Genomic DNA, 18,268 nt, shown 5'->3' with positions numbered 1-18,268 from the left:
GGGGGGCTCAAGCCCATAAGCCCATCACTATCCACCGCCATTGGTTGATGAAAGTCTGGACTTTATGCAGTACTGTCTTCGTTGTCTCAGAGTTTCGCCGCCTCAGAGGAGCACAGGCTTGACATTGGAGTTAAAGAGTCGAATCTTGGTGCGCAGTGAGATGTTGCTTAGCCTACTTTCCAGACTTTGGATAATTGATTGAATGCTGATCGTGCCTTGGCGGTTCTTGCTTTTACATCTGCCTCAGTTCCACCTTTACCATTGATTACACTTCCAAGGTAGGTAAAGGAGTCCACTTTTTCCAGGGGAGTGTCTTCCACTGTCACAGCACGGCTTGAAACTTTTCCTAGCTTCTCTACTTTCCACTTGCCCGGATGTATACGTAGGCCAACACTCCTTGATAGGCTGTTGAGCTCCTTGGTCTTTTCTTGCATCTGAACGTACATGTACGTGTGAGAGGGCAGTGCTAGGTCATCGGTGAAGTCCCAAGTCGTCCAGCTGCTGCAAAGGGGTCCACTGTATTCCATTACTTGACTATGGTGGCTTCTTTCATGACCCAGTCAATTGCCAGTATGAAGGATCTCCTTATGACCAGCTTTATATCCTAAGACTTACGTTATAATACGTAGTCTAAACAGCCGAACGCTCCGTATCCCGGAGAGAATGCGTCGCTGTTTCGGGCTCTTCCTCTCTACAGCTTTTCTGACGCACCGAGCCCCCTCACCGATGTGAGGTCTCCATGCTAGTACGACTGTTTTCTTCTGCTGCCAACTTTTAGGATTCATTCCAGCCTGCGTCCTCTCGCTTCAACCAGGTACAGTGACTTGCTTTCTCTGCTGTCTCCTGAAAGGAGTTTGTGAGTTCGTTACTTTTCTTTGCAGTAAGTCCTGCCATTCTCATCCACTTACGGGCGCTTGTCGCTACGAAACTTCTGCATCCTACCTCTACCGGAAAATGGGTTGCTTTCCATCCAGCCTCCTCACATTGTTCGACGAGTGCCTCGTAACGGTTTTCTTTCCGCTCCTGTGCGGGATAGATATTGTCCTCGTGAGGCACCGTGAACTCTACCAAGTGCACCTCTTTGACTTTTTTCAGTCTGGCTTTTTCGTAGTTGGAATGGGGAAGAACCTCTCAAAGCCCTTTAAGTCAGCGGCTACCTCCCATGTGCCTCCGCTCTGGTCTTCCATGGCTTCGTTCGCTTTCTTTCTGTTGGTAACCTTGCTTCCTTGCGGAACGAACGCAATCTTGGTGAGTCCATGCTTCTGTAGCTTGGGGGCGTATTTTCCTTCTTCCACCTGTTTTGTCGCCATTGTGGTGAGCACTTTCAGCACCTCATTGTGCCTCCAGGTGTATCTGTTAAGAGCCAGGTTGCAGTTTGACAAAATATGCTTCATGGTTCCTAGCTTACCGCATCTACACATGTTGACCTCCTGTACATTCCATCTGACCAGGTTCACCGGTGAAGGCAAAACATCATACGTAGACCGGAGAAGAAAGCTTAGCCTAGATGTGTTCCACTTCCAGATGTCACTCCAACCGACTTTTCTTTCGACTACGTGTTTTCCCATCTGGTCCTTTGTCCTTGCTGGCTACACTGGATGAGATGAATTTCTCGCCTCTCTGCCTCCATCTTTTGCAAATGTCTTGTTGCAGCTTTTCTTCTGTCTCGCTGAGACATTTTCCTGAAAGGTCTAAAGTCGCCATTACCTAGCCCTAATCTGTCAGGTTGTGCTGGACCGACTATGTCGCCATGCTCTAAAGCAGAAATGATCTCGTCAGCTGCAACTTCTGCCTTCCACTTTCTGGCTGTTTTGACACCTGGAGGTTTTCCACTGATCTCCTTATCCCTTGATTCTCTCAACATTAAAAGGGTTCTAATCTTGCCTGCTTTGTAGATCTCCACGATTGACGTGACAGGTAGTTGAAGTTGTTTTATTTCCTTTATCAGACCTTCATGCAGTTTTTTTTCTATTCTTCTTCATTTTAATGATCCGAAGTTGGAGTATATATTTGAATTATTCCCATGTCAAAAGGTCTCTTCTTTAATTAATAGGCCTACTGGTGTCAAAAACTTGTGGCGCAACATATTGTCAAATATTTCCTCAACTACCAAACATACACATTCAAGCTTTGGCACTTTGACTTGTATAAATGTTCCTTAACATATCCATTTTTTTGTAAACACCTGTCAGCTGTATTCTAAAAAAATCCTTAATGAATACTAGATCTAATTTAAAATTCAAGTATGTGGTTTTTACAGATTTTTAAAAGGTTTTAAAGCGGGGGCAGCATCGCTTTTAAGAGCAAGTCCGCCATTTTTTTTCTCTAAACGCGACATCATGCCTATTGGACGCATGATTTGAGAACCTTTAGGCCTAGTTAGTGAAAAAAGGTGTTCACTATAACACTAACTTCTTGTAACAATTTTGTTTTCACTAAAAAGAATAATGTTGGTTAGCCATATGACGCAGGCCATGATATGCGTATGCAAAATTTGTGTGAGAAGCAGGAAGTGCCAAGTATAATCCCATTTTCTGTGTGACGAAGATTTATAGTATATATACATTTCTGAAGAAACATTTTTAAAATCAAGACTCAATTGCTGTGGGAAAATATGATTAAGTTCAGACAAATTGGTACAAATTGCTGTTCTAAGTATGGGTGACACCGGAGATGACTTTGCCTCCGGCGACACTGATTCACCCGATAAAGAGATATTTTTGAGGATAAATTGCGCCACAGATTTTTAACCGGACTATAGTTTGGCTTTGACAGCTGTATCTGACACCGTCTAAGAACCTTTGATGATCTTCATTACAGTCTCATCAAATAGAATTCCCTTCAATTTTTTACATTTCGCTACCCTAGAATTACAAGGTTCTATCTGTTCCGTTAAGTTGTTTATTTTTGCAGCCAGTAGCTGGATGACGATCGGGCCCCTCCTGCTGCCCGTGGCGGTCCCTGCCGAGCGGGAAGTTCAGAGCTGGATCATGAACCCCCTTAACGCTATTATCTGATGAATGAATGTACTTTTCCATGACTATTCTTGGGATGTTATGGCAGTGGTTTCCAGTTGCCTACTGCCGGTTTGTGTACAGTTTTCTCTGCTAGCCTTTGTTATCCACTGATAACCCACAAGGCAAATACATGTAGAAGCAACATAAATGTGGTTTCTTAGGAGACTGCTAAGAGTATCGTGGAAGGAAAACAAATCAAATGATGTAGTGCTTGATGAAGCTCACGTGGGACGCTCAATGTTAAAAACAAAGAGGAAACGACAAATGCAGTTTTTGGGACACATAAATAGACATATAAGGGTCTTGAACATCTGCTGGCTCTCAATGTCAAAATTGAGGGCAAGCGAGGCAGGGGAAGGCCCAGAACAACATACTTGAGGAACCTAAACAAATGGGTAACAGGGAAAGATCATGGAAACGTGGCTTTTTTTTTAAAAAGAGCATCCGAGCAAAGGAATGAATGGAGAACCATGTTCGTCGATGTCTGTCGCACACCTGGCCCTGGATGATGATTATTGAAGATGATGATCTGTTCTGTACCTAGTTTTGAGAAACTTGACGTAAAAAAATTTTAGCTTCACAATTTTTTGAACACCTTGATAATGACTCCGAATAATGGGCTTTGATAAAGCAGAGAGAGCATTTGGTTTCTAACCTCACGGTCTTACTAACTCATCAAAACGGCCGAAAATGTCAGATAGAACTTTGTAATTCCGAGGAAGCAATGTGCTTTCCTCCTGAATACATGTATATTTTTGTTTTGCTCTCTCTTTCAATTTTGTTCTTGTTAAGTGCATTACGGCGCTCGCAACTGCATACGGTCATAAAAGCACGCGGGACGCATTAAACATTTTCAGCTGGCAGGACATTTTGAATTTTGCCCGAGTGGCGACCGAAGCCTACTCTTATCGATTTTAGACCACCAAGGGATCTTTAACGTGCGCAACTTGCGCAAAGAACCTCCAAGATTTTTCTTCCTTGTCCGAGAAGGGCGATCGAGGCACAAAGACAGAAACAACAGAGGATAAAAAAGAAGTAGGACATCAGTAGTGTCTCACGCTCAACATGGAACAGAAAAATCTTTCCTACCATAAGATCAGGGGTATGGCTGAAAGACAGCAGTAAGAAGGAGCCAAGGGGAAAGAAGTAGCAGTAGAAAGTAGAAAGGCTGCAGAATGAGCCAGGAGCCCAGAGAAGGGGCAAATTTAGGTAAGGGGGTGGGGGCAGAATGTGGAGACGAAAGCAGACGACAGAACATTGTTAGAGAGCAGGGAATTATGTGAATTGGGGGGGGGGGGGGCATAAAGTGGGGACGAAAGCAGACGACAGAACATTGTTTCATTGTCTTTCAAATTATCAGGAAAGGATGTGAAAGGAGAAAATTTTCCATTGCTATCCGGATTCGAACCCGGGACCTATTGAATGAGAGGTGAACACCTTAACCTCTTGGCCACGAGAGTCCCCTTGAAAGTTGAATCTCTAACCCCTTGGGTAAGTTGTGAGGGTAGTTTTCATGGCCCTCTCGCGCCAACTTTGTTCGCTCCTAGTAGAAGTGCTCGGAGTTTTTTTTTTCTATTGTGCGTGTTTTTGGTTTTGGTTTGTTTGTTGTTGTTGTTGGTTTTGTATTGTTGTTTAACCCCCCCCCCCCCCCAGATACATCGCCGTAATAACGGCAACCATGTAATGCAGGAAAAAAGGCGAGACACAAAGTCAGAAACAACAGAAGGTAAAAAGAAGTAGGACATCAGTAGTGTTTCATCCTTAACATGGAACACAAAAGTCAGTTTAGTTTATAGGTTTTACGGCGCTCGCAACTGCATAAGCTCATAATTATGAGCGCTAAGGGGTGGATGTCAACAGATAAGTCCAAACGGGGAATCGGGTACTCTGCTCACCTCTCTAGTAGAAAGTCTGCTTCGACTATCAATTAATTAGACACCCCGGAAATAGCAGTTCACAAGAGATTGACAAACATACAAAAGAAGTAGAAGAAAATGACGATAGTAAGGAAGAGGAAAGAAAAAGCTGCAGTTTCACCTATGTTGTTCTGGCACACTATGAGCATGATGGCATTGATAAATCAGCGCATTTACAAGTCTACTGTGCATAGGAACATGCTAATATCTCCACTTTGGGAATGGCCTAAAGATAACTTAAAAATTCAGTCTGTAGCACTGCCCTCCCTGTTCGGGGAGCCTCAGCAGTATCTCACACTTAACATGGAACACATAAAAGTCAGATGAAAAGTATACCAAACCGAAACATAAAACAAACAACAACCATAGATTTATTTTAAAGGAAAACTTTATTTCACAAATAAATCAATGGAATTCTTCAAGATAAAACAGTCAGTGTTTTGGGTGAGGTTAAAAAATGTGATCATCTCAACAGCATTGATAATTTAAGCAAAATTAAATTACGATCAATAAAAGAGTGTAAATACATAGATTATGTACAAAATCCAAGCATAAAATGATGATACATTGCACACTCGATATCATAATAGAGATGCGATAAACAGCTGGGAGATCAATGACCCTGGATTTTCACCCCCCCTCCCCTCATCCAAAAAAGAATTAAATAAATTAATATATAAATAAATAAATGCACCCCACCCCCTCCCCTCCCCCCCCAAAAAAAGAACAACCCCGGCCCCTTCCAACACCCCAAACAACAAACAAACAAACAAACAAACAAAAAAATACACTTCTTCCATCTCCAACTTCCTCCATCCCGTATTCAATTTTTTTTAAAAACGTTCTTAATATTGATGAAACACAAACAAGAACAACAGAACTTGGTAATATGAAAGAGGGAGGCTTATTCTGACAAAAGTGCATATATAAATGGATCCTGGAGTTCTTTAGAGGCTTCAGTGAGATAAAAAATGGACCAGCATGTTATAGGATTCTCAGCAAGACCTGAAAAAATCGTATATTTTATGAGTGTGTGTGTGTGCAGTGTGTGTGTGTGCACGTGCGTGCGCGCACGCGAGTAACTGAGCAAGCTAGCTGGCTTGATAGATAGCTGGCTAGATAGATAGATAGATAGATTTCATCATCATCTTACATGGTATATGACAAAACTTTTATAAGAGACACAGATGCCAACAAGTAGAAATAAAATTGAACTTCTAAAGCATTTACAAGAATTGCTGATATCAGGAAATAGCAATCTGGATTGGAAAACTCTTTTCTTTCAAGAAAGCTTTGCACACCTGTCATATAAGGCACCACGCTCTATGTTAAAAAAAAGTAAGATATATTATTAACTGAAGAAAAAAACTCTTCTGAAGTACAGTAGTCTGCTGCTTACATTTGGCAACTCTCACTGGGAATTTGTACCATTAAGAACTTTAAACATCTTGCAAAAAAAAAAAATCCAACAAAAACCCCCCCCAACAACAAAAACCAAACCAAAACAAAAGAAACAACACTCCTCCCCCCCCCTCCCCTTCTGCCCCACAGAAAAGGCAGAAGAAGAAGAATATTATGAGAAGAACAATAAAAGAAGAGAATGCATATTACATTGGCGTATATAAAATACATAATGTCATGCAGTGCTTGCCAACCTTTGTAGAGCCAGTGCCCACTTTTGCCACCTTTAATTAAGAGGCTAAACATTTTAGTATCGCCCACCTATGTCTTTTTCCAAGCGAGGTATTAAACAATAGACAACCCATCACTGCCCGGGTGATCCTCACTGCCCATCAAAATTACCAATATCACCCTGGTTGGCAAACACTGATGTAATGCTTTAAGTTACAATGAAAAAATTGTGATCAGCTTCAACATATCAAATACATCATTATATATGTGTTGCTTGCACAAAGAGTAACAACAATTTAAGAATGTAGAATACAATGATGGCTTGATTGCCTGTTTGCTATAACACAAACTGTCAATGGTTGTTATTTCAACGGGATTTAAAAAGTCAGTATGTGAAAGATGTGAAAACAGAGATTCTTCCAAATATGACAATGAGGGAGGTAGATTTTAATATTTTAGTGCTTCTTTGGTTTCATTTAATGTTAAAATCCTCATAACATTTTCAGTTAGGGTTTTTGAAGAAACAGGACCTTCAAATTTATGCCTGGACCATTTTAAACTCGTTGGAAAACCCAACAGCAAACAGATGAACACATATGGACAACACTCTCAAGCCAACTCTTTGGCGATCACACTTACTTAGGTAGTCTTTCTAATTCAGAGTAGCTCCTGAATTGTTTCATGTCAGTGAAAGTATGTTTTAAAAATAATCTCTACTTTTACCTAGTGTATTTATTGTTTGAGAACACCCAATGATAGTACATAACAAGATGAGCCACTTCTCTCTTTGAGCCAATTAAAAAAGTGTCCTCAAAATTTGGTGGCGCCCTCTTCACAAAAGCGCACTCTTTGCGAACAGAGTTACCCTACTTGAGTTTTTAAAAATCAAAGTGAAACTAGCATGTTTTGGGATAAATTTCGGAAGAACCCTTTTTTAAAAATGGTTACGCTGACAAAAAACCTTTTCTGGAGGAAAGGGTGATGGTTTTCTTAGTTTAATTTGACTTTAGAATGAAAGGCGAGAGGTCATTAAAATAAGAAAACCCCTAAAACTACGCACTGAACGTACCCGAACTGCTGATGAACAGCAGTCGATCTGCGCACGCAAGGAGGTGTTATTCCTATTCTTCTTCTGGAAAAACGAAAGAGAGCTTCAAAACAGACAGCAGCGCCATCTGAAGCAAAGAGCATACTTCCTGCGGACACTTTTTTGGCTGAGTGAACCATCTTGTTATGTACTATCTTTGGAACACCTGAATACACGAAGAAAAGTAAAAGTAAACCAACCTCTCAGAATGATGTGTCACCAATGAGATGGTTCACCGTTACTGCAGATAAAGGCAGACCACATTCAGGGTTGTACAATTTGACCCTTAAGTTCAAGGACAGTCAGTTAAAGATGATATCTCTAACAAATTGACAAATCGGCAAGAAGCAACTTAACCATAATATACAAAAGATAACTAGACTGATTAATCTTCCAAAAGAATAAACTTAAAGTGTTCTTTCACCATCTCGCAATGATAGTCACATTAACTGGTTTTATAGTTTTTAGTTACCGGTACATAAATTTACTGGTAAAGACTGAATTTTAATTTTAAAACTCAGTAAAAGAAAAGTAGCAAAACGACAGAAAGAATAAATAAACAGACATAAATTTATCAAGATGAGTTCAAAAGTAATTATACTTACAAATGTTTGTCTTTTTTTTTATACATTAATGCTTCATTGATATTATGACTAACAGTGACAGTACTGTACAATTTTAACCAAAAGTTTTACAATGGCTGGCAGTGCCACATCTTTCTCTACATCACAAAAGCAAAACAAAAACTGAAAATAAAACTTGCTCAAAGTAGATTCTACAAAGATTCATCTCCAATGAATTAACTGTGATGCTGAAAGACTAAGGGATAAATAAGCAAAATTTAATTCCATGACTTTGTTAATATCACACGGCTGCTAAGCGTACATGTACATAAAAACACTTTGGGTTAAGTTTCATGCCCTCAGGTTGAAAAAAAAGAGAAGAGTTTTATTGACATGACCGCATTGGAAACACCTTTCTAATTAATTCTACTAAGAAAGAACAAAAACATAATAAAACTCTCAGCTCCTATAATTTTTGCAATAAAAAGGAAAAAACAACAACAAGGAAACTGGATATGTTTTCGTTGCAAAATGACAGCAAAGCTACTTTTTCCCTATTCTGTTCTTAATCACAGCTTCCGAAAACAAAAATATTTATAGTCACTCTAAGCTTATTCCTCATAATTTATCATTTTAAAAAAATGAAGAAAAAAATAAAACTAAAAAGCAGCAAGCAAATAAAAAAATAGTACATGTATTAGTGAACCGGAAAATGAATACAGACTAATGCAAACCCTGGAACACACACAAACTCTCTCTCTCTCTCTCTCTCTCTCTCTCTCTCTCTCTCTCTCTCTCTCTCTCTCTCTCACACACACACACACACACACAATCACTCACACACACAGAGGAAAAAGAAAAAAATAGATTTATTGTTAACAGGGGTGATTGTGAGGCCAACACACTTTGATGGATATGCAAGAATATCGCGTGTGTGTTTGAGTGTGTGTGAGTGTTTGCAAGTGTGTGAGTGTGTGTGCGTGCGTTTGTGTGTGTGTGTGTGTGTGTGTGTGTGTGTGTGTGTGTGTGTGTGTGTGTGTGTGTGTGTGTGTGTGTGTGTGTGTGTGTGTGTGCGTGTGTAAACATTTGCCTGTACATGTATGTTTACTTGAAAGAGACCACATTATGAATCATAAAATATAAGTTTTTCCTTTTTTTTTAAAGCAAATAAATTAACAAGTAATCCTGCCTCTCATTTGCAGACTCACTTGACAGAACCCCTAGTCAAAGAGTCTCTCTCTCTCTTTGTCTCTCTCACTCTCCCTCTCTCTTTGTCTATGTGTCTCTCTCTCTTCCCCTGTCTACTTATCTCTCTCTCTGTGTCTGTCTGTCTGTCTGTCTGTCCGTCTGTCTGTCTGAGTATCTGTCTGTCTGTCTGGCAGTCTGAGTATCTGTCTGTCTGTCTGAGTATCTGTCTGTCTGTCTGTCTGTCTGTCTGTCTGTCTGTCTGTCTGTCTGTCTGTCTGTCTGTCTGTCTTCTCTCTCTCTCTCTTTGTCTCCCTTCCTCTCCCTCACTCTCCCTCTTTCTCTCTCTGAATTCTAACAACAGTGAGCGATTCAATTCAATAATTACTTGGAATGAAAATCACACTGAGTTTGCTCAACAGTTCCGAACGTTTAAGTCTCGGATGTGACCAGCAAAGTAAAAAAATAAAGAAAACCACGCCTCATGTGTTTTTACAAAGTCACAGCAATTGATGTGACACTAAAACAGTTGTATACATTACAAATTTACTTGTGATATTAACAGTGATCACAGTACACACATATATCAAAAATCAAATACAGATACAGGCACTAGTGTCTTTTTACAGACCTAGTTGCCACATGCCTTTTAGAAGATAAAGGAGAAACATCTGATCTTGCTTTCATATAATGTAAGAAAGAGCATTAATTGCTTGTACAGCAGAAACCACTAGTAAAAAATAACTATTATGAAACAAAAACTCTCACAGCTCAAAAACATTTTCTCTTCCTTATAAGTATGTGGACTGCATGGTATATCACAAAATACTGACATCAAACACAATTTTGAGCAATAATCAAACATTTTCAAAAGGCCATACTAGTAAGATTCCGTGTATAATACATCTACTTTCTGAAAACAATCTAAGGGCAAAAATAAAACCCCATAGAAGTGAGCATATCTAAATATATGTATAGCTTATTACAAAGCTAATCAATAGTCCCTAAAGTGCACTGTCTTTAAAAGCTGCCTCATCGAGCAGCTGCCATTTCAGTCAGAGTTATATTCAAAACTATTGCCACGCAAACATCTACCCTACCAGAGTGTTTACTAAATTGAATGAGATGAATTTCAAAGTTCAAAATAAAATTTTTAAAAAGATAAAAAGAAACAACATAAATTTTTATGTCTCCGTATTCTTTATAAGACTAACGAATGTCCTTAGCTCTGTGAGTAGGCCTGACCTTTCAAACAAAGTCCCTTAAAAATGCTAACAAGGGCTACAGTCTCGAGAGATCTCATCCACCACATTCAATGTTTGCCTCAGAACAACTGTCATGGATAAAGCCCAAACATCTGCATATGTTTGTGGATGAGCTGTGCATATTTTCATTTAGCTACAGGGCTTCATCTAGGCTAGAATACAAAATCAATGCATACAGGAGAAATATTAAAATTGCAGTATTATTGTGTTCATCACAAAAGTGAACTAAAAAAATAAGCAAACCTACAAATAAAATTCAAAACTGTTTGTAACAAATCATGAGTACAATTAAAATAAAAAGAAATGGAAAAAGGACTAACAAAATTCATACAATTTAAGTACAGGTGTAGAACAGAAAGATGACCAGTCTCAATAAACGATAAGCTTTTTTGATCCCGTACACTGGGATCGAGTCAACTTTAAAAAGGATTTATTGTTATTAATCTAAAAACTCTGGAAAAAAAATGAACAGTATTTCCCAATGAGTCCAGGGGTATCAAACAGAACCAGTATACACAGGCAGGTGCAGCCCTGTTTTTGACAATAAAAATGCATGACCATCAAAGCTTTTATTTAAAATGTGTGACAGCAAACTATTTTGATGTAGCATTTTCCTTTCATCTTTGTATCTTTGTTCTTCTCTGCTATTCTTCTGCACTTGTGTCAAAGTGTTCAGTTAGTACAAAATTCCAAAGAACGGGAAAAAAGAGAGAACTGTTGAATAATAAAGCTGAAATTCTAGCAAGAGTAAAATTCAACTCTCCATTCCGAACTTGCTTGACCTAGTACGCTATGCATATCTGGGTCTCCATTTTCAGTAGGGCATCACATGCGTCAGCAAGATGTCATGTGCAAAAGACACTTTTAACTATTGTTAGGGGGTTGAAATTTACTTTTACCACAATTTCTTGCACCATGTGACTATAAATACGGAAATTTAGTAGAAAGTGAAAAATAAGAGAATATTTAAGACTTAATATACATGATATATTAATCTTCAGTAAAACTGCTGAGATTCAGGCTTTGACAGATTTGTCATTGCAATTTATAGTTATTCAATCTATGGTTTGCACACATCAAGAGATATACATATATTGAAAAGAAATGAAAACATACTTATGATTTCACCGAGACAGAGAACAAGATTATTCATACAATCAATCTATTCAAGCAATGTGAAAAAGAGCGGACAAAGTAGTGAGTAGTGCAGCAAGGATTGATGGACTGTTTAGCACAACCTATATTTTTCAAAGAAGATCATTATCGTTCACATTTTTGTAAGTAACTTCGGGACATTGATTTTTATTTATGTACAGGTGGAATGCTTTAAGGGTTTGAGCAAAGATGTTTCCATGCAATATTATTACTTAATACCATTACTTACCAAATTGTCTTTGATTGTTGACCCGATTCTAGATCTCCACTCCCTTTAAATTAAACAACTTCAAACATATCTTTGGTTTTAGGGTAAAAAGAAAACATGGGCACATCATGACAATAACAACTATATTTGATCAAATTCTTCAAACTTCCACACCTAGCACTCTTCTTACAAAACTGATTTTTTTTCCAAAGAAAAATGAGATAGCATTTTAAAGTGGCTCTCATAATCGATATGATTTGCCTTTTTCAATACAGCTTTCTTATATTTCTTTGGAAAACCTAAATATTCGACGAAATCATTAAGACTGCACTAGCCTAACTTCACAATGGGGCTCATGTACTGCCCTGGCATGCAATGTTTACAATTTTTTTCAAGACAATTAGAAGTAAATGAGAGGGGGCACTTACGTATAAATACCTTTATTTTGAACTTCTTCGGCATTATTTTAAAGCATACTAAAATACCGTGTGCTAAGGTGCTAATCGAGAACTTAAGTGCAGTCTCAATGTGTTTATCAATAATAGTTTAGCCATTAATAAATCCACAAAATCCGTGCTTAGATTGATACACCAAGTCTTACTGTGATATGGAATGCCTCACATTTCTTCTGCAATTAGCGTTTACTTTACAGGCATTTTTCTACAACAGCTCAAAGTAAACTATCTTGACTAATCCGAATTTGAACATTGGAGGCACTGCCTAGTTTGATGAAAACGAAATTGTTATTACTATTACTGTCCTACTTTAGACTATTACCGAAAAGAATGTTTACCATTGTGTTGGGGAATGAAACTATCTTTCACTGGCAGTGAAAGAGTTCGCAGGTCTATAATGTATGGCAGTGTGAGTAAAATATTAATGAACATTGTGTACAGTGTTTAATCACAAAAAAGTAGATTCAGTGAAAACTACATTATCATTACAATTTTTCAGTGTTTTTTTACAACATACACTCTCTTTCAGCCTGGACATCATCTGGGTAAGCTGATGTTTCATTACTTTCTGTGGGTTCAACAACCTTCACCGTTAAAGGCAATGTTTCACAACCGTTCTTCAACTCTGTCTCCGATAAGGCAGAAGCTCGGATTCGTTTCTTTGGAATAGCTCCAGCATTGTCTTTGGCCATACCAGACGCACCAGATTCCATGTTCACATATGACTTTATGACTGGTTTGACCGCTGAAGATGAAAACAACGAATTAGATGAATCATCAGAAGAGGATGCAGCTGCTTCTTTCGATGATGCACACACTTTCTTTCTTGAACTTTTATTTTTTAATCGCAGATTAGAAGCTGACATGTTCTTTGTGGTTTTTCCATGTTTTACACCATCTGTTTTTTTCACACTTTTTGTCAAAGGAGGCTGCTCCTCAACAATAGCTGGCTGGTTCTGAGGAGGAGAGATAGATGATTTCTCGCTCTCTGTACCTTCTGAAATCCCACTATCAAGATTACCGTTGGCACAATTTTGATGAGCTGCACTATGCACAGCACTGTTGGAGCTGCTGAAGTCAATGATAGGCACAGAACAGGCAGCACCAGAGGAGCCACTGGAACCGCTGCTGTTCAGGAGAAAGCGAAGCTGACGTTTGTGCTCGCTTGTGTACCGTTCACGGTCGATGCGATCGCAGTACTCATGGATCCGCTCCACTTCCGCCGCATGCTGCTCCGCATTTGCAGGATTGATTAGTACTGTGAAGGGAATGAATAAAGATGGTGTATTGTGTTCAGGGTTGATTCTTGGAAAACCACATTATAACTGCGTGAAGAACAAGATAAGCTAGCAGTGTATTTTTAGGGTTGGTTTTCAGAAAAAAACATGCGTTAAAGAAACTTCAAATTAATATGATTTCAAGGTGAGTTTTGACCTGACAGACAGACTGTAGATAATTATGAAATCCTTAAAAGCAGAAGATTCCAAGGAAGGCATATATTATATAGGAAAACTCATGACTTCAACTAGAACAATTGAATGAATAATTTTAGATCTATCTGTTCAGCTGTTATGTGAATTATTTTTAGAAAATGGAAGTGTGCAATATAAATGCATCATTATTTATTAATAATGTTACATATTATTATTATAATTCGGTTTTCTTTGCTATTGATATGACAGAAAAAACCTTGTTTAAATCGTTTCAGTCCTTTCATTTAAAGCAAACTCCATTGTGCCCCATTCAACACCTTTCTTTATAGGTTGTTCAAAATCTGTTTAGAACCATATTCATGAGAAGAGGACTGCTTATGTTTCATGCTTTATTCCAACCTTTAATGCTATGAAATTTTTTCAGGGTCTTTCTACTAATTAAAATAGTGAAAAGGCAGACAAAAATCTGTAGCAATGAGAACCGAAGGATATTGCAAGACACAAGCCAGTAATAGTCATTATATAATTATTGCCTCTTATATATACATTCTTCAGCATTGGCATATCATTATATGGGCATCATAATGATCTCAAATATATGTGCCTAAAAGATCATAATCTTCACTTTCATTTGCTGCTCATATAAGTGATCTCAAAAGATATACACCAACTTCTGTGGTGTAATGGATAGGCTTTTTGCCTTCGATGAAAAAAAGTGAACTTGATTCCTACAACGGGAAGATATTTGATCAAATATATCCTTTTTTATTTCGCTAAGTAAATCCTCTTACAGCCCAGGTCAGCCCTGATAGACAAGAGTTGAATCAGCCCTCCTACAGAATGATCTACATTTCAACATTTGTGCCAATAAAATGTGACTACAAAATATTTCTAATCATTACAATGATTTATAATCAACGGATGAAATAAGGCATCTCTATCACATTAAACTGAAACCAGTGTAAAATGAAAAGAACATGTGAATTTTAAAAATCAAATATATCAGTTCCATCCTTCAAAACTAAAATAAAACTGAATAGAAAACCAAATACTTATGTACCATTTGGACCTTTGTCACACATCCCAAACAACTCTCCTTTGATGCGAAGGCACTGGGCTTTTGCTAAAAGGCGTACCTGTAAAAGAAAGAAATTCACTGTATGTGCATGGGTAGAAATATTTAGGTAACCTTTTCTGTTCTTGGTCAAAATAAGAAGTTTATGTACGACACCGAAATCATGAAAAGTAGACAGACTTGTATTAGATCTAAAAGAGCACATATTTTCTTTCAGTTATACATTTTGTTATAAAATTATATTTCTTTTGATATTGTAAAGTGTCTACTTACATTAGTTTATTTAATCCAATAGGACAATTCTTACAAATATAATTCTCATCAATTACATAATGCAGTGTGTAAAAAGAAGAGCTGTGCCCGTGCCCATTCAACTTTACTATTCAACATTCATGATTTTTGCACTATTCCCAGCTATTTGAGGTGCGGCAGAGCCATTTGAATGCCATTTGAGTGATTTTATTTTAGAACAGATAATGGTATGTTTGTCTAATTTTTCTCAAATGTAGTAAAACTGGAGAATATTATATCTAAAATCATTTAGATAAATACTGAAATACTCTCTACTTGATGGTTATGAGACAGAGTGATAAAAGGAGCCAACAAGCTTTATAAAACATTCCTCTAAAGAATATTCATTAGCCTACTATTTAATATTCACTCATCACATCATGGATAGCTCAAGCAAGCGAATGATTTTTTTCCCCCCCAGGGAATTAGGTGTCGCAAAGAGCTCCCCTTCCCTATTTGAAATTCGAAGCGCTATGAACGGTGACGGGATGTCATAGACTTGCACTGTCTGCAATAAAAATACATGTGCACTCAGTGACCGGCGCTGTGAATATTTAGTAAATGTTGAATAGCGGAAGTTAGGGATATGGATTTATCTCGATAGAAGAAAAAACAATTTGCTGGTGCTTCGAATAACAGAAGTTAGGGCTGGACTTATTATATATAAGAAAAAAAAAATTCAACAGTGTTGTGAATAGCGGAAGTTAGGGCTGGACTTATCTTATATGAGAAAAAACCATTTGACGGCACTGCGAATAGTTAGAGAATGTTGAATAGTGGAAGTTAGGGCTATACTAAGAAAAAAAAATTAAACGGTGGTATTCCAAAGGCATGAATAGTGAGCTCACGCTTCCAAGCTTCGATCAAGTTTTGTTTTCTCAAAATTGCACAGCACAAGTAAAAAGTATTCCTGAATCAGAGTTTTAAACAATTCTTTCACTTCAATTTGCTTCTACAGTTATTGATTTAATTAAAGTACAAATGTAGTTTCTTTGGAAACAGTAGAAAATTCAACTTACAGGTTTTTTCAACAGTGACATCATCACCAAGATGAACAGTGACTGAAATATGAGAACAAGATATTTCATTCACTAATAGTGTTTTCTTTTATCATAAACGTTTTAGGAGGACTGTTATAGTTATGCTACTGTATGTTGAGGTCAAGTGTTGTTGGCACTGATGAGTGTTGTGTGAGTGCATGTATGTTAGTAGAAGGCAGGTTGTTCTACTGTATTTGTGAAGGTAAAACATGAAAATACAAGTTTCAGTTATCTCTATGTAAGACAATTTATAGTGTAACAAAATAATTTCTCTCTCTCGCTCTCTCTTCCCCTCTCTCCCCCCGTTTAATATCTTCATGTTTTTCCAACAAAGACATACACTCAAAACACACAAACCCACACACTACACACACTCACACACACACACACACACACACACACACACACACACACATACACACACACACCACTGCACCAACCCTAGCAGAACACATTTAAAAACCCTCACATATGTGCCCTCAAGAAAACAAAAACACAGAAGCACACTCGGAACACAAAATCTTTACTCTCAAATATAAGACTGAAAACACAGCTCTTTGTGTTTTTATTGCAGAAAACACCTTACAAGCATTTCTCTTTCTTAATGACACACATAAGTCACTACTCACCAATGAAACATTTATGACAAGGAAGACAACTTGATTACTGTAGTTACTGTTGGTTTCCTGGAGGATCCCCATCACTACGTCAGCAATTAGGAGAAACAGCAGAATGCCACTGAAAATTATGTCTCGGCTGAAAGATAACAAATTAAATGAATATGAAATTGTGTCCTAAAATTCTCATTGAGGTTAATGTTTCTGAATGTTCTGATAAAGGCCCCAGTTATGACTGGGGTTAAAATAACATTGTCCCACCAAGGCATTCCGTATACGGTGGCCTGGCATGTGCCAAAAAGCAAGGTAGACTTGGTAAACAATTTTTTAAAATAGAAAGAAATCCACAAAATATGCCTTGGGTTACTACATGAAATTAGGAGTTTTAAAAGATTCCCTAAAACAATGCTAAATGACTGAGACCATAATTTAAATGAAGCATATTGACAAATTAAATGGAATCTGTCGTTAGCTTCAAAACGCAAAAGAAAAATAAGAAATACACAGCCTTTTTTGTGTATCTCAATGGTCTAAATTATAATTTGTTTTTTTTTTCTCTTTTCTCTATTTTCAATGCTTCAAGGTAAAAAAGAAAGGAGCCAAAAGATATTTAACATGATTTTGTAGCTCAAACTGAATGGAAGTAAAATGAAATAGAAAAGTGATATCTCTATATATGTAACTCATTATAAAGGCTTCTGGCTCATTATCAAAACACATCACAGAAAATATCGTTTCATATCAAGATGATTTTTTCAAATCAAAGCTATAGAAAGTAAAACCTCTTACTGAGAAGCAACAGGGAAAACTCACATATTTCTTCGCCTGTCCCTGAAGTGAACTTCATCTTTCCATTGGGACACTAGCATGAGGCGCGCCACAAAGACAAAAATGAAACCCTGGAAGAAAACAAAGTGCATACACTCTTATCAAAACACAGATGCACCTACTTACAAGAGTTCACAATTTACAAACATTTGTAGAGGATGGCACGTCTAATTTTATTTGGTAAATTTTTTAAAAAGGGGAAAACTCTGGAAAGATGGAATTTATTTGAAAAACGAAAATATTCGTATTGTTGCATTAAATTGGACGAATAATGTTTTCGCTTTATCAATTCGAGAACTTCACAAACTATTTACACTTCGCCTGATAACAGAGGATCCTTCGAGCTCTTGAACAGCCATGGTAAAGTATAGAGAATAAGGGAGAACAGAGAGAGAGCGAGACAGAGAGAGAGAGAGAGACAGAGAGAGAGCGAGAGAGAGAGCGAGACAGAGCGAGAGAGAGAGAGAGACAGAGAGAGAGAGAGAGCGAGAGAGAGAGAGA

The 18,268-nt window shown here is 37.8% G+C and overlaps 1 protein-coding gene across 1 annotated transcript in view; it reads right to left on the bottom strand.

The window, feature by feature from the left end:
* Nucleotides 1-10,180: 10,180 nt before the first annotated feature.
* Nucleotides 10,181-18,268, bottom strand: part of LOC101854078 — a gene marked incomplete at its 5' end in the record, with an annotated part of 88,966 nt that continues 80,878 nt past the window's right edge. The window contains 5 exon segments of the mRNA XM_013081532.2: nucleotides 10,181-13,741; nucleotides 14,977-15,052; nucleotides 16,302-16,343; nucleotides 16,952-17,078; nucleotides 17,753-17,838. Coding sequence (XP_012936986.1) covers nucleotides 12,990-13,741; nucleotides 14,977-15,052; nucleotides 16,302-16,343; nucleotides 16,952-17,078; nucleotides 17,753-17,838 — 1,083 coding nt within the window.

Source organism: Aplysia californica, unplaced genomic scaffold (assembly GCF_000002075.1).
Source record: "Aplysia californica isolate F4 #8 unplaced genomic scaffold, AplCal3.0 scaffold00135, whole genome shotgun sequence".
Classification (NCBI taxonomy): Eukaryota; Metazoa; Mollusca; class Gastropoda; order Aplysiida; family Aplysiidae; genus Aplysia; species Aplysia californica.
The sequence above is the reverse complement of the archived record's forward strand: the minus strand, read 5'-3'. Positions and strand labels throughout refer to the sequence as shown.